Genomic DNA, 14,181 nt, shown 5'->3' with positions numbered 1-14,181 from the left:
GCTTTTCCTGAGAGAATCCTGTTAATGTGATCTTTCCTTGTGGCTTTTGGCGCCGACGTTCTTTTACACTACACTGCTGAGGTTCGCCTCTGATGCCCTCAGATTGATCCTGCAGGTTTGCATACCCCATACTCCGCATCCCACACTCAAGGAGGACCGTCGCACATAAGACTGTACGTAAGAGGTTGCGAGGATCGTCGATGCGGATAGAAGCATTATATATCAGCTCGGAATCAACGGAGAGTCGGGCCCTCAACTTGCCGTCCTGGAGGAGATGGATCACACGACTACATCCCATTGAATAAGGCAAACCGAGCCTCTCCAGTCATACCGTTGCGTACAAATGAGGTCTCTGACTCGCAGATTCCAGGATCTACTTAGTGCTTCACCCTAGAGCTTGACGCCGTAAGTTCGCTACTTTAACTGTTTTCGTAATCGTTGGCAGCGTTGGTACAGGATAGGAAGAAGCGTTGCAGCCTGGGTGCCTTAGGCAGTATGAGAAATCACCTGACTCCGTCAGTCAGGTGACTCTGGCCTTTCTCACATGGCGAAAGATCATGTGACACCATCTGCTGAGGTACGGTGCAGTTTAGGCAACTTTTTGTGTTCGTGGAGCTGTCGAATCTTGCAGATCAAATACCTGGCCAATAAGGAGGCCCCGAGAAGGATAGGCTTTTGCTAGTCACTGCACTGCCCCATCAGCGTCTTGAAATGTCGAATCCAAATGGTTGATAATTTGGGATGGCGGAGAAACCCGGTGTATGGAGTCTGTTGAGTATCCACCCGCAAAAACTTCTGCCTTCAGGGGCAAAACGTTTCGTGTCAAAGTCGACCACAGACTAGGTAGAGCTCATCTCATGGACGAAAGATCATGCACGATCATGCATGATCAGTCTCTCTCCTATCTACTCCGTAATGCTGTCGCCATAGTAGAATGCTGCCTGAGTCATATTCTCTTCGTTGTCTTCTGATCCTCCTTGTTGGGTTTATATTACCATGTGAAGGTGCTTTTGTACGGCGACATCCATGCGAGACCTCGGTCTTGAGTCGCTCGTCGGCCGTCAATTTCCACATTGGCAGTATAAACGGTTGGATTCATACCTCCCAAGATGCAAGCACGTTGTCATTGACCCTGCTGGGTTTCTACAATGCATCCCAGATTACTTGTAGCGACGTTCGATTGACGGAGGAGCATGACTTGCGCTTCCGAGTGCTCGGCCACCCAGTTGGCCGTCTAGATCGGATTCAAAAGCTGTGCTATTCACCTCCAGCGCTTTGGAGGGTGTAAGTTTAGGGCCCTGAATCTCTCCGACCTCTGCTGAACTGTCATCAGGCCGGAGCCCCTGCAGGTCTCCAAATGGGAGTTGACCTACTCCCTGGCAGATGGTCGTCCGCTTCAAACTCTTGTCGGGGAATTCGAATTCAGTCTGCGTAATGGCACGAATATTGGTTGTACGGCTGCTCGAATTACTCCCGACATTGGGGCTGCTGCCTCGGCAGCCTTTGCCTACCTTCCGGCCGCCATTCTCCTCCTGGTGGGCATGGCTTCGTGGTGCAGACAGACCCAGCAGCGAAGACGCTCAGTGTCGGCGCACGGAACCACACCCACAGCCCCGGATTCCGTAAGAAAGATTGTAGTCGATGTGGCCGACTACGTGCGGTACCTCCAGTTCATCTTCCTGACTGGTTCCCTCACGATGCAATACCCGGGTTTCTACCAGCCTATCGTCAGCCAACTGGCCTGGTCATCGCTGTTATTTTGGAGCGGACCCATCGACCACGGCTTCAGGTATCCCGGGATCGAAGACGGAATCTACGCGGTCAACGGTACTTATGGACTGGAGTACATGGCGCAGAACCTCGGATTTCCCTCCATGTTGGATATCAAGTTCGACGCTCTGATAAATCTGTGCATTGTCGTCTCTGCAATCGTGGTTATATGGCTGGTCGGATGGCTGCTCAAGTGTGGATCGTGGCATGGCGTCTCACTTGATGCTGTCCTTGTGCAATTCCCGGCAGCATGTCATAGCATTGCGGGCGTCACGCTTTTGTTCTTCAGCCTCCCTCTCTTGGCATATCTGGCGTATCCATTTGCCCTCGTCCCACATCTGCCCAGTTACAACATTTGTCTGATCGTGCTGATGATTGGGGTCCTCGTCGGCTCGAATCTCTTCGTTGCTCGTTATCAGACGAAACAGAAACCCAGGAGATCCGACCACAACTCGTCCGAGGCTTCCCCTCGGTTCGACACCTCCATGGAATATATCGCCCATTATCTTCTCTACTGCCTTCCACTCATTCAAGGTCTAGCCATCGGCGGTCTGCAGCTCTGGGGCTGGGTGCAGCTGCTTCTGCTCGGCGGATGCGAAGTGATCACTCTCGCTCATCTCATTATTCAGCGACGGACGAAATTTATGCTTTCGAAAAGTGCCTGGTGTACTGCTGTCCGCTTGTTGACGCTCATCTTGGGCGTTGCCTTTGTGTGCCCGTCTCGCGAAATAACAAGACAATGGATCGGCTATTTCATCCTGGTTCTGCATAGTGTGGTAATCGTGTTCGGCTTTTTGTTCATCTCAGTCTGGCATATAGGACGATTCGCCGTTAATCGATCCGATCGTAGGGTTGCCGACGATCGATGGGTGGGTTCAAGCAATGTTCCAGTTAGTGTCGAATCTGCTTTAAGGCACTATTCAGCGACTTACTGGTGTCCAGCATTTCAATTTCGCCGAGCTCTCAAGCCCCAGTGACAAACGTCGGAACTTGGACGGAAAGGCTTTAGAAGTCAACTCTTCCGATAACATCTCCGATCGCTACCGTCCCGGTTCCTTGCGTAGAGTCTACAGGGGATTTGAAAACTGTCCGGATAGGCCGAATTCGCCAAATGTGCCAGAAGCAGCAGCGCCATATTCACCAAACACTTCGACGTTTTACAGACCTCCGCGATCACTCAATACCAGAGTCGCTTCTCACGAGTATGAGAATACAAACCGTGATTCCATCAATTCGGTTATCGAGTCATGCGGGTCGCCGCAGACCGATTCCAGCTCGTCGCGATATTCGAGCGACGCCTTTGACGAGTTGTTACAGTTGCCGAGAAAGTCGGGCGTCGACTATTCATTCCGTGAGTCGGATTTGTATTATGGTTCGCGTCGTGGCGAGTCGGGGCCGTCACACGAGTCCTCAAATGAAAGCCCGGACGAGGGGCAGTCGAGTCGCCAGATATTCTTGAATTGGAAACGCGGTTTTGCCGGGCGGTTCAAACAGAAGAAGACCAAGGAGAAGGGATTTCAAGTGATGAGACCACCGCGGCCAATGTGAGGTCATCTCCGACTGCAGCACCCCTCCCTTGAAGTCTGTGTATATCCATCGAAACGGCTGGTGGCTGTGCATAACCATGATTCAGCATTGTTGGCATCATATCGCCCTGACAACTGGGTCGTTACTCCCTGCCGCAAATATCGCCCGGATCGCTTCCAGGATACCTTGTACAGAAGCCCTCGTTAGCAGGATGTCTTTCCGATCAAAGGTGGCTTGGCATGTACTGCATTGGAATACCAACATCAACATGCACGAGCTAGTAGTCCACCTCGATGCGGCTTCTTGAGGGCCAGGTCATCTATTTGCATGACCTCATCGGCGCCGTAGGCCACTCTCGGCTGGCAAAGACCTATTCTGTCAGTCTGGCAATCAGGGTTATGGGATGACCAGGCGGACATTTATGTGCCCGGATTGATACAGGTCAACCCCCCATCACTTCACTTCAGAGATGCGCGTGGAGTGAGGGATATGTGCACCGTGCCCGGGCCCCAGAGACAGTCTGCCTTGACGCGGACTCGTCAGCTCCGAATGTGTAAAATTCGCAGATACAGGCGCTAAGCCACTCAACATAGTTATATCTCAGAGCCGCTGCCCATAAATACATCGTGGTGGTGTGCAAAGTCAATATATATAGGACATCCACCGAACAATATAGTTGTCTCGAGTTTGTTAACCATGTCTCAATGCCGCACATCATCCCCGCTGTATCCGGACAACATCCGGGGCGGATCCGGTTCCGAGTCTACATAAAAAGCAGCCGTAACCTCGGTCTCCCCACGTCAAGATCGTGTCACCAACCATCGCATCTCAGGATCCTCAAAATGTCCAACGGAACTCCCTACTTTCTACCCGCCGAAAAGGCCCAAGGCCTAGCAAACTACCCGCACGCCCGCTTCGCCCCCACAACTGCGCACCGCACCCTCTACGTCTCCGGCACCTCTTCCCGCCGCGGCGACGGCACCTGGGACGGTGTGACCGAACACGCAGACGGCACCTGGACTCTCGATATTCGCGCCCAGACAGCTGCAGTCCTGCGCAACATTGAGGGCATCATCCACGGCGCGACACACGGCCGCGGCGGGCTGCAAAACATCGTCGACGCGACGGTTTTCCTGATCGACCTGCCGCAGAACTACGCGGGGATGAACGAGGAGTGGAATAAGGTCTGGCCGGATCGGGCGAATGCACCCGCTCGGACGACGATTGGGGTTAAGGAGCTGCCGAATCCGAGGTTACTGGTGGAGATTAAATGTACAGCTGTTGTTGCGCTATAGCATGTCTCAACGATGGACCTAGACTTAGACAGACTAGACGGAAGGAATATGCACCGTCCGCACATTAGTGAATACATCCCGGCTGTAATCGCCTCCCTCGCGGCCCGTTCCCGACGCTTTCATGCCTCCGAACGGTGTCCCCAGTTCGCGTACTAGCCAGCAATTCACCCAGACCAGTCCGGCGTCCAGCCGCTCGCCCACCCGTCGCATGCGAGCTCCGTCGCGCGTCAGAAGAATGCTCGCTAGTCCGTACTGGCTGTCGTTGGCCCGCGCGATCGCCTCGTCCTCGCTCTCGAAGGAGCTGACTGTCACCACGGGGCCGAAGATCTCGTCCTTCATGATCGGGCTGTCGTCCGGAACCGTGAGAATGGTTGGTTCGATCCAGTAGCCTCCGTCCGGGGTCTCCGGAGGCACCGAGCCGAGCTTGAAGCTATCAGCGTATTGGGTGGCTAGGGAGAGATACGAGCGGATCTTGCGGTAATGGGCGAGGGAGACGACGGCGCCGACGGTCTGGCCGAGCACGTAGTGCTCCTTGACATAGGCGACGAAGCGGGAGAGAAAGGCGTCGTAGATAGAGTTTTGGACGTAGATCCTCGAACCACACAGGCAGATCTAATTTGTCAGTTCCGTCTGAGTTTGTTGGTAAAGGGGGGACTCGTACCTCTCCTTGGTTCTCGAATGCAGCTCTTGCGGCCGTCGCAACAGCGGCAGTAAGATCAGCGTCCTCAAAGACCAGCGTCGGATTCTTCCCGCCTAGCTCAAGCGAGATATGCTTCCCTATATCCTCGACGGTATCCCTCCGGATCTGGACACCAGTCGCTGTACCACCGGTGAACGAAACACCCCTGACACGGGGATGCCTGACCAAAGCCGATCCGGTGGGATAGCCCGCCCCATAAACGAGGTTCAGGACACCAGGAGGAAGTCCCGCATCTTGGATTACCTTTCCAAGTACTGTCCAATTAGCCATGAGCCTAACCTCCCGGCAGAGAACTCACAATATGCAGAAACGCTAGTGATCTCGCTAGGTTTCGCAACAGCCGTACACCCAAACGCCAGACACGGCGCGATCTTCCAGGTTAACAGGTACAGCGGCATGTTCCACGGCGCGATCAGCGCAAACACTCCAATCGGGGAGCGGTGCTCGTACGTCAGCACATTATCGTCTGTCCAGCGCGCAGCGGTCCTTTGTTGCTGGATGTACGTCGCAAAATACCTGCGTCATTAGCTTTAATCTCCGGTGTTTTCGCGAAAGACGTACCTGAAGTTAGAGATGGCGCGATCAATCTCCACCCGTGACCGTGCAAGAGTCTTCCCCTGGTCGATGCTCTCCCATACGGCGAAGAGTTCGCGGCGTTCTTCGATGAGGGCCGCGATGCGATTCAGGTGCGCGGCGCGTGTTGACGGGGGGGTCTGCGACCATGATGCGAAGGCCGACTCGGCGGCTTGCACTGCGTCTTCGACGTCCTGGGCCGAGCTGTTTGGAATCCGAGCAAATATCTGCCCGGTCTTGGGGTTGAAGGAGTCGAGCCATTCGTTGCTGGTGGAGGGTGTTTGGGCGCCATCGATGAGGTTTTGCAGGTGGAAGGGTTCAAAGGATGGCTGTTGGAGGAGAGACTCGGCGGCTTCGATGGAAGCATAGTCCCATGGTTGAATCATTGTCTATACTGTCTCTATGACATGTAGGTTCTTGCGCAGAGTGCTTGAGCGGTATACTGTGCCGGAAGTGTATCCGTCTCTCTACAGTGGATCTTATCTATAGATCCGTACCCCGCATTTCAGTGGGCCCGGGAGCGGATACGGAGAGTGATATCCGTGTACGAGTACCAGTGTATACATCTTCATTGGCTTCGAAGAAACGATTTGTAAGAGCTTCACTTGGGATCTGCAATACAACCACATTCCCCGCATCTTCGGCTCTCCTCATCCTGCTGCCACCGCTCAATGATTGGCTTCAGTTGTGAGCCAAGGTCTGCGCAGTGAAAGACCTCCTCGCGGATGATCGTCGGCGAACAATGATTTCCCTTGGTACAGTACCATCGCAGGCGATCGCGAGATTCTGCTGGCCGCTGTCGTTCCATGACTAGACCGATGGTATCCTTGTATCGGACTGGGTTGTGGGGTGTGTTTCCTAGAAGTGTTAGCTTGATCGACTGGAATTCGGAATACGTACCTGGAAGAAGGAACATCTCGCCCTCTTTGATAGGAATGTCGCGGAATGTGTCGTTCTCGATAACTCGGAGAAGCATGTCGCCTTGGACTTGGTAGAACCATTCCTGCTCATTAGTCTCGCTCGGCTGATGCCACTGCAAACGTACTTCGGTTTCATTCACTAGAGCTGTCAGTCACGGTGCTTTCATATCTAGATCTAGAAGATCGCACCATGATAGTCATTGCGCTCGTTCGGCCCTCCCACTGCCATCAGGATAAAGTCGTTCCCCTGATACAGACAGTAGTTGTTGACCGGGGGTCGTAATTTGTCTTCATTCTCGGCCAGCCAGGTGACCCAGGACAAGGGATTGAGGGTGGCCATGTTGATCTGGATGCTGATGGTCATGCATGCCGGATGACACCTGCCTGGTATTTATCAATGCGTCGGATGCTATCCGGATGGGATCCGTATACGGCCCGCATATAATACGGATCGGATACCTGGGGTCGATAGTCTGTCCTCTCTAATTTGATCACCGTCGTCCTCAGTAGATATCCATCAGAATCATAATCTTGGCTGCCAGAATCAACATGGGGAGCTGCTGTACAAACCACCGCCTCTTCCGCATCGACATGCACACCCATATTATGCCCCCTTCGCTCCCCGACCTCTCTTCATATCATTCCAACACTCCTCCTCCTCCTCCCTCGTCCTCCTCCTCCGATTCCTCCACCGCATCCGCCGCAGAATCACCATGGCTCACCCTCCATCCAAACCCCACCAACCCCGAAGAAGTAGACATGTACGTAGGCGACCGCTTCTTCCGCACTGTCGCGAAAAACTGCTACGACACGGCAACACGACTCGCCGAGATGGACGCGGCAGGGACCGACGTGCAAGTCCTTAGCACGATCCCCATCCTCTTCTTCTACGACCAGCCCTCCGCCCCCGCGACCCTCCTCGCGAGACACCTCAACGACCACATCGCCTCCGTCTGCCGCCAACACCCGACCCGATTCCTCGGCCTCGCAACCGTGCCTTTACAAGACGTCCCCGCCGCCGTCGCAGAGCTGCACCGCGCCAAGCAGGAACTAGGTCTCCACGGCGTCGAAATCGGAACCACCATCGACGGGATGACACTCGACGATCCAACCCTGCATCCGTTCTGGGCCGCATGCGAGGAGCTGAACATGCCCGTCTTCGTGCATCCGCTCGGCTACACCTGGCCGAAGGAGAACCCGCGCCGCTGGGCAAAGTACTGGAGTAGTTGGCTCATCGGGATGCCGTGCGAGACGGCGCTAGCGTTACATCTGCTGATCTGCTCCGGGACGCTGCTGAAGTTCCCGAGGCTGAAGCTGTGTTTTGCGCATGCGGGGGGTTCGTTCCCTGCGTTACTGGGACGGATCCAGCATGGGTATGACTGCCGGCCGGATCTGGTGGCGGGGGATGCGGGAGGGGTCACGCCGACTGAGCATGCGACGGTGCGCGAGAATATCTGGATTGATAGTCTGACGCATGATGTGGAGCTGCTGGAGTATCTGGTCAAGAAGGTTGGGGCGCATAAGATGATCATGGGGAGTGACTATCCATTTCCGCTTGGGGAGGTGCCGGAAGCCGGGAGGATGATCGCCAAGGATGGCCGGTTGGAGGGCTTCTTGTCTTGGAGGCAGCGGGCTGAGATTCTCGCGGGGAATGCCTTGAGGTTTTTGAATCTGGATAAGGATGAGAAGTGGCGGGGGCTGATGGAGGAGAGATGGAGGATGTTTGAGAAGGTATATATCAACTAATGGACTGTCACGTCGATGTCTACTCTTGTCTGTCTCTGTAACCGGTAATTCTTCCTCTTTCTTGATGTCTGTCTACATTTGGCACTCCAGTCGGCGACGGATGGCACAGTTCATCCATCCATGTGGTATCAGGCACAGGTTATGACAGGAATGTGGCACCTCGAGAACGGTTGCTCTTGAGACAGTGTCTGTCATCTTTTACGCTTCATTCCAGAATAATAACCAATCATATCTGCTGGCTGAACTCCCCACCCGATCCCGACATTATCCTCGGCATTGGGCCATCCTACTCATTGTAAACACGCAAAGCCAACATCATAACTTGTATCCGCCCACGAACCACTTCTCCTGCGCAAACCACCAAACAAGATGTCTCCACTCATTACAACCATCTCGCGTTCATATCCATGGATGAAAACGCCATTGATCGTCAGTGCCCCGATGCGGGTCACGTCCGGCCCCACCCTGGCTGTTGCAGTCTCCCGCGCAGGCGGGCTAGGATTCATCGGGCCGGGCGTCAAGACTCAGGATATCAGCTCCGATCTCCAAACAGCATCAAGCCTGATAGAATCGCTGTCTGCATCCCAGTCTCAACCATCGGCACTACAAAACCAACCCATTCTCCCCGTGGGCATCGGCTTCCAACTGTGGAGCGACGACCTCGAAGTCGCCATCTCCACCATAAGCAAATACAAGCCCTGCGCCGCCTGGCTCTTCGCCCCCCGCCACGGACAAAAAGACCTAGATACCTGGTCCCGGCGGATCCGGCATGCATCCCCATCCACGCGCATCTGGATCCAGATCGGCACGCTCGCCGAAGCCAGGGAGCTCGCACAGGGGAGTGAAGAACCCGACGTGATTGTCGTGCAGGGGGCAGAAGCCGGCGGACACGGGCGGGCCAATGACGGTCTGGGGGTTATGGCCCTCCTCCCCGAGATGATGGACTGTCTTCCCGCGCATATCCCTGTGTTTGCAGCTGGGGGAATCGCGGACGGGCGTGGCGCGGCGGCGGCACTCTGCCTTGGGGCCACGGGGGTGGTGATGGGCACGCGGTTCCTTGCCGCGACGGAGGCGAGGATTAGTCCTGGTTACCAGCGGGAGATTGTGCGGGCCAGTAATGGGGCGGTCTCGACGACACGGACGTTGCTGTACAACCGGCTTCGGGGCACGGTGGGCTGGCCGGAGGAGTACAGTCCTCGGACGATTATCAACAAGTCGTTCATCGAGCATCAGGCGGGTCGGCCGTTTGAAGAGCTGAAGGCGCTTCATGATGAGGCTCTCAAGGCGGGGGATGCTGGGTGGGGGCCGGAGGGTAGACTGGCGACGTATGCTGGGGCTGCCATTGGGCTGATTCATGATGTGAAGGACGCGGAGACGATTGTCCGGGATGTGCAAGAAGAAGTTTTACAGAGGCTTTCGAATGTGCAGAAGGCTAATTCGGCGCAGTAGGGGAATTGAACGATTGGATATGGACCATGGCCTTAAGACTGTCTATACCACTATACGACGACATGATTTAGAGGACATTCGATAGACTATGAGATATCCCATCCCACAACTATTATTGAATAAGATCCATCATAAACGGTCATTGCGGTTTATTGCAAGCGTCAGCCAAAACCTAGATCTCTAATTTCAGCTCGAAACTCTTCAAAGGTATCTTGACCTAGTCCCGGCAAGGGCATAGGCTCGGCCACAAGGTCATGTTGTAATGCTCCGCTTCCGAAATCCCTCTTTCTTGCACGAGCTGCCGGAGACAAAGCAATACTCTCACAGGCTCGCTTCCAGGCTTCCTCAATGGAACCTTCGTCTACGGCCAAGAGAGTGTCTGCAGCTGCGTCAATCTCTTCCAGCTTCGCTCCAATTGTGGACGATTCTGCACTCTGAGATAAGATTATAAACTGCAGTGCTAGGACCCACAAGCTCTTGGATGTCTCATAGTCCCCTTTCAAGCGACACACTCGTGCATATACCGGCGCAACAGAGCCACAGAGCCTGGAATATTTGCCGTCGGGCGGCTGAATCATCTCTAGCGGTATCAATGACATAAAATCGTCAAGAATAGTGCACAAGCGCCCCAGATGCTCCTGGGGTATTCCCGGCTGCGATTGGGCGTCTATACGGACATAATACTGTCCAGTAAGAAGAAACGCAACGGCTGCATTGTCCCACCGATCATGGCAAGACAGTTTCAGCCGAATGAATGCCCGTACCATATCATCGATTTCGAAACTCTCAATCATGGAATCTGACCGCTTGCGTCTGAAGTTGACAAGACCGGAATCCTCCAGAGTTTGAAGCGCTTTTGCGAGATCAGTCTCTCGTGAGCGTAGGCTATTCAGCCAGTTTATGATCTTCAACCACGATGTATCAGCCGGTTCCAACGCAGACAATGAGTTGAATAGCACCGAGTATTTGTTACGATCACCTGATGGGTACATGATCAGAGAGAACGGTAATAGTCCGGAGCCGAGAAATACAGCCAGATGGAGAAGGTTGATCGACTCGGAGCTTCGCTGTCCTGCAGCATCGTACAGCCTTTCGAACACCGTCCACAGAGCGTGTCCCTTCTCATATGCTCCAATACAGTTATACAGCGGGGTCTTGAAAGTCGACTTTGCAAACTGATCCTGAAACCGCCTATTGTACTCGTGCAAGGAATATAGTCCACATCGTAGGAAGGATCCTGCTTGTTCCAAAACAAGGGGGACTCCGCCAACTTTACGGGAAATTGCCTTGGCCGTTTCCACAGCTAAATAGCCTTGTCAATACGATGCAATGCATATCACTTGTCGTAGGCTTACCGGGAGAGTCTGGTTCTTCAACCCCTGCACACCGCAGGAGTATCTGAGCCCCCGCGTCCTCATCCACACCTCGTACCTGTATACCTGGATAGCCCAGCCGAGCGTGCAAGCACGGCGATAGGGCTGTCAACAGGACATGCCCATGATTGCACGAAGGGAAGTACTTCCTAATGTCGATATCAATAGATGTCAAAGTATACGTGGTCTCAACCCCATCCAGCACCATGATCCAAGCCCGATTTGTTTCTTGCTCCAGCCATTCCAACACACTCTCAATTGGTGACTGCTCGTCGTGCACACATCCTTGTATCTTTCTCCATATTTGAGAGAAGGAATCATGGAGCGTGTCCCAGGACGAACAATCGATCCACAAAATGGATTCATAAAGCGTTCTTCTCACAGAGATATAATGGACGGCCAACTGCGTTTTTCCGTATCCACAAAGCCCCCAGAGCACTATCCCTTTTCTTTCCTGTCTAGGATCTCCTAGCTCCTTTTTCATCTCATTCACTTCAATCTCTCGGCCAATAATGTCTGTCTGAAGCACTGGTATTCTTGAATGGACACCCTGGGCCTGTCGAGATTCTTTGAGCGAGTCAGCATATGCAAGATTACTTGTATTTTGCTCACTCACTAGCTTTTGCACAGGGTGCCCAGTATTGCAGAAACGCTTTAGCACCTGAAGCGGCTACTGCCGCTGCATAGTTTTGCCATCCTTCATTCTTACGGCCATCAGCATAATCGGATACGCCGTTGATTATCACACAAGGAACAGTATCCCACATTCCTGCCCCGATGGTCTCAAAGGCGATTACCCCCTCCGTCTCCGCAATCATGTCACGGTGTTCTGCGGACTCCATTACCGTGTCTCCCGATGCGATCATCCCAACATGGAGTGCAGGCTTGACTGACTCGTCGCTGGACCTGCGGCGACGGACTTGTTCCTCCGCGCATGCAGAGATGTAGCATTCTTCTTCCAGTGCGCCCTTGCAGAGCGTATCCTCATACTCGTCGTGGATGCAAACAGACTCTCGGCGATGCTGGTGTCGATATGCAGACGTGAAAAGGATATCTTTCGATGCTCCGGGATACTGCCACTTTGGACCTCCTCTGGACTGTAGCTTTTCCAAGAAGCCAGCACTCTCCGCCTCCATTAATGCGCGGTTTCCGTGAATTGATAGAGCATTCAAAAGATTTCTTATAGCTCTTTTCGGTCTTTCAAGGACAGGTCTTTCATGGGCAGCCTCAACGCTCGTTTCCCGCTGGAATCCCCAAGGACACTGCTCTCCCACGTCGAATTCAATCACACTATCCGCAATGACAATGTCTCCCAAAAAGATCTCCCGCTCACTGCAGGACGGCGAGGGAACACCACTGCATATCCCAACGACAAGGGCGAGCTGGATACCTGTATAACTGAATGTCAAACTCGACGCTACGCTCGCTGAGCTGCATTTGCCCGACTCCGGCACTTGGCATAAGACCACATTGTGCTTGCCAATTCGTCCGTTTATATAGACATTACGATCCTCGGGTTCCTTATCGTAGATCTTGCCGAACCGGTCGTAGACCTCATCTAGCAATGCCTCGATCGCCTCGGCTTCACAGGGTAAGCTGCAAAAAATGGCGATTTCGAACTCTTCGCGATGCCGAGGACGCATTTCCAAAGGACTTGTCAACAGCAGCGGGAGAGAAATTTCAAGCTACATATGGGCTCGGGGCTTGAAGGGCTGTTTTGCGGGAATCCAGCAAAGTATCGCTCTTTTGTCGTAGGGTAGCTGCTATCAGTGTATAATTACTATTTCCTCAAAGTAGATTTGACTTACATGGCCAGCTTGAGCATTGATATATCCCAGGGTGAGGCCTAAACTATTGGCCTCATTTTAACCAGGGCCAATCATGAGACCGCAGTAGCCGCCTCAGCGACGGCCTCTCCTCTCATGATGACATATACTGAGGATAAGCACGCAGACAATCCAATTGTGTCTTTTCACAAAGACATGGAGCTTTGCCAACTATCCCTCGTCTGGCCTGAAGGACATCACGTTTCCCATTTCGATGGCGGATACGCCTCACGAGACTGGCTACTATTTCGCACAGCAATTCACCTTCACCGGTGTCTTTGATGTCGGCCATATCGGTCTCCAGCCCCGTTCCGATGCCTCCGGTTCAAGCATCGTCCACGCTGTTTTCTCCAGCTTCGTGTCCGGAACCACGAGCACCGACCCAAACTGCCACGACGGCGCAGACGGCGGCGCAGATGTCAGCTGCGCGGTGGAAATCCCAGCTCCATATGCTCCACTCTATGACCTCGTGGTCCAGAACTCAGCCGGGACCACCTGGACGGCAACCCTTGTCGACACCGCGAGCGGCAAGTCGACACATGTCGGGTCGTACACATTGCCGAGCGAAGCTGGAGGAATCGAAAGCAGCCAGGTTGGATTCGTGGAGTACTATCCGTGGAACGGCATGCAGAGCCATATGTGTAGCTCGCTCCCGTATACCAATGTGACGTTTGTAGCGCCTACGTCGAGCACTCCCGGGGCTGGATGGGGCCAAGTGCACAGGCCTTATGAGTATGGAGATTGCGTTGGAAAAGTGAACTTCAATGCTCAGACGACAGGTCACGGATACCAGGTCTCAGTTGGCTTTTAGACAGGCCTGCTATGATCTTGCTAGAGATAGGCAGATCAGGCTTGTTGCATCATGTATGTCAAAAGGAACAGGATAAGGGCACTGATGAGCCGCAAGCAAATAGCATCCTGTGGCACAAATATGGTCGCTGGGACAGGCGGACCGGAAACATCAATCCTGTCAAAGATAAGCTCCAACACTTCCATCTGCAG

At 53.7% G+C, this 14,181-nt stretch overlaps 8 protein-coding genes across 8 annotated transcripts; 5 read left to right on the top strand and 3 right to left on the bottom strand.

Moving 5' to 3' along the window:
• Positions 1–934: 934 nt before the first annotated feature.
• Positions 935–3,318, top strand: AFUA_2G17475 (uncharacterized protein; the record flags this gene model as incomplete). Its single annotated transcript, XM_001481639.1, has 3 exons — positions 935–1,284; positions 1,334–2,639; positions 2,713–3,318. 3 exons carry the CDS (start codon positions 935–937, stop codon positions 3,316–3,318), a joined length of 2,262 nt encoding a protein of 753 aa, XP_001481689.1.
• Positions 3,319–4,139: 821 nt separating this feature from the next.
• Positions 4,140–4,592, top strand: AFUA_2G17470 (RidA family protein; the record flags this gene model as incomplete). The annotated part of the gene is made up of 1 exon (XM_001481638.1): positions 4,140–4,592. One exon carries the CDS (start codon positions 4,140–4,142, stop codon positions 4,590–4,592), a length of 453 nt encoding a protein of 150 aa, XP_001481688.1.
• A 33-nt stretch (positions 4,593–4,625) lies between these two features.
• Positions 4,626–6,322, bottom strand: AFUA_2G17460 (aldehyde dehydrogenase; the record flags this gene model as incomplete). The annotated part of the gene is made up of 4 exons (XM_750988.2): positions 5,854–6,322; positions 5,591–5,808; positions 5,254–5,546; positions 4,626–5,204 (listed from the first exon to the last, which is right to left on the bottom strand). The coding sequence occupies exons 1-4, from the start codon at positions 6,249–6,251 to the stop codon at positions 4,626–4,628; spliced, it is 1,488 nt and encodes a 495-aa protein (XP_756081.1). The 5' UTR covers positions 6,252–6,322.
• Positions 6,323–6,330: 8 nt separating this feature from the next.
• Positions 6,331–7,149, bottom strand: AFUA_2G17450 (3-hydroxyanthranilate 3,4-dioxygenase; the record flags this gene model as incomplete). The annotated part of the gene is made up of 2 exons (XM_750987.2): positions 6,331–6,924; positions 6,975–7,149. 2 exons carry the CDS (start codon positions 7,147–7,149, stop codon positions 6,467–6,469), a joined length of 633 nt encoding a protein of 210 aa, XP_756080.1. The 3' UTR covers positions 6,331–6,466.
• A 55-nt stretch (positions 7,150–7,204) lies between these two features.
• On the top strand, positions 7,205–8,586 carry AFUA_2G17440 (amidohydrolase family protein). Its single transcript, XM_750986.2, has one exon. The coding sequence runs from the start codon at positions 7,335–7,337 to the stop codon at positions 8,529–8,531; it is 1,197 nt and encodes a 398-aa protein (XP_756079.1). The 5' UTR covers positions 7,205–7,334; the 3' UTR covers positions 8,532–8,586.
• A 178-nt stretch (positions 8,587–8,764) lies between these two features.
• Positions 8,765–9,990, top strand: AFUA_2G17430 (nitronate monooxygenase). Its single transcript, XM_750985.2, has one exon. The coding sequence runs from the start codon at positions 8,901–8,903 to the stop codon at positions 9,978–9,980; it is 1,080 nt and encodes a 359-aa protein (XP_756078.1). The 5' UTR covers positions 8,765–8,900; the 3' UTR covers positions 9,981–9,990.
• A 151-nt stretch (positions 9,991–10,141) lies between these two features.
• On the bottom strand, positions 10,142–12,996 carry AFUA_2G17420 (Pfs and NB-ARC domain protein; the record flags this gene model as incomplete). Its single annotated transcript, XM_750984.1, has 3 exons — positions 10,142–11,283; positions 11,336–11,920; positions 11,970–12,996. 3 exons carry the CDS (start codon positions 12,994–12,996, stop codon positions 10,142–10,144), a joined length of 2,754 nt encoding a protein of 917 aa, XP_756077.1.
• A 397-nt stretch (positions 12,997–13,393) lies between these two features.
• AFUA_2G17410 (uncharacterized protein) lies at positions 13,394–14,005 on the top strand (the record flags this gene model as incomplete). The annotated part of the gene is made up of 1 exon (XM_750983.2): positions 13,394–14,005. The coding sequence occupies one exon, from the start codon at positions 13,394–13,396 to the stop codon at positions 13,988–13,990; it is 597 nt and encodes a 198-aa protein (XP_756076.1). The 3' UTR covers positions 13,991–14,005.
• Positions 14,006–14,181: the final 176 nt, after the last annotated feature.

The sequence above is a fragment of the Aspergillus fumigatus genome, chromosome 2 (genome assembly GCF_000002655.1).
Source record: "Aspergillus fumigatus Af293 chromosome 2, whole genome shotgun sequence".
NCBI classification, from domain to species: Eukaryota; Fungi; Ascomycota; class Eurotiomycetes; order Eurotiales; family Aspergillaceae; genus Aspergillus; species Aspergillus fumigatus.
The sequence above is the reverse complement of the archived record's forward strand: the minus strand, read 5'-3'. Positions and strand labels throughout refer to the sequence as shown.

Bases quoted from the DNA above. Each gene is read 5' to 3' on its own strand.
- AFUA_2G17440 (XM_750986.2), top strand. From the start codon at position 7,335: ATGGGGAGCTGCTGTACAAACCACCGCCTCTTCCGCATCGACATGCAC.
- AFUA_2G17430 (XM_750985.2), top strand. From the start codon at position 8,901: ATGTCTCCACTCATTACAACCATCTCGCGTTCATATCCATGGATGAAA.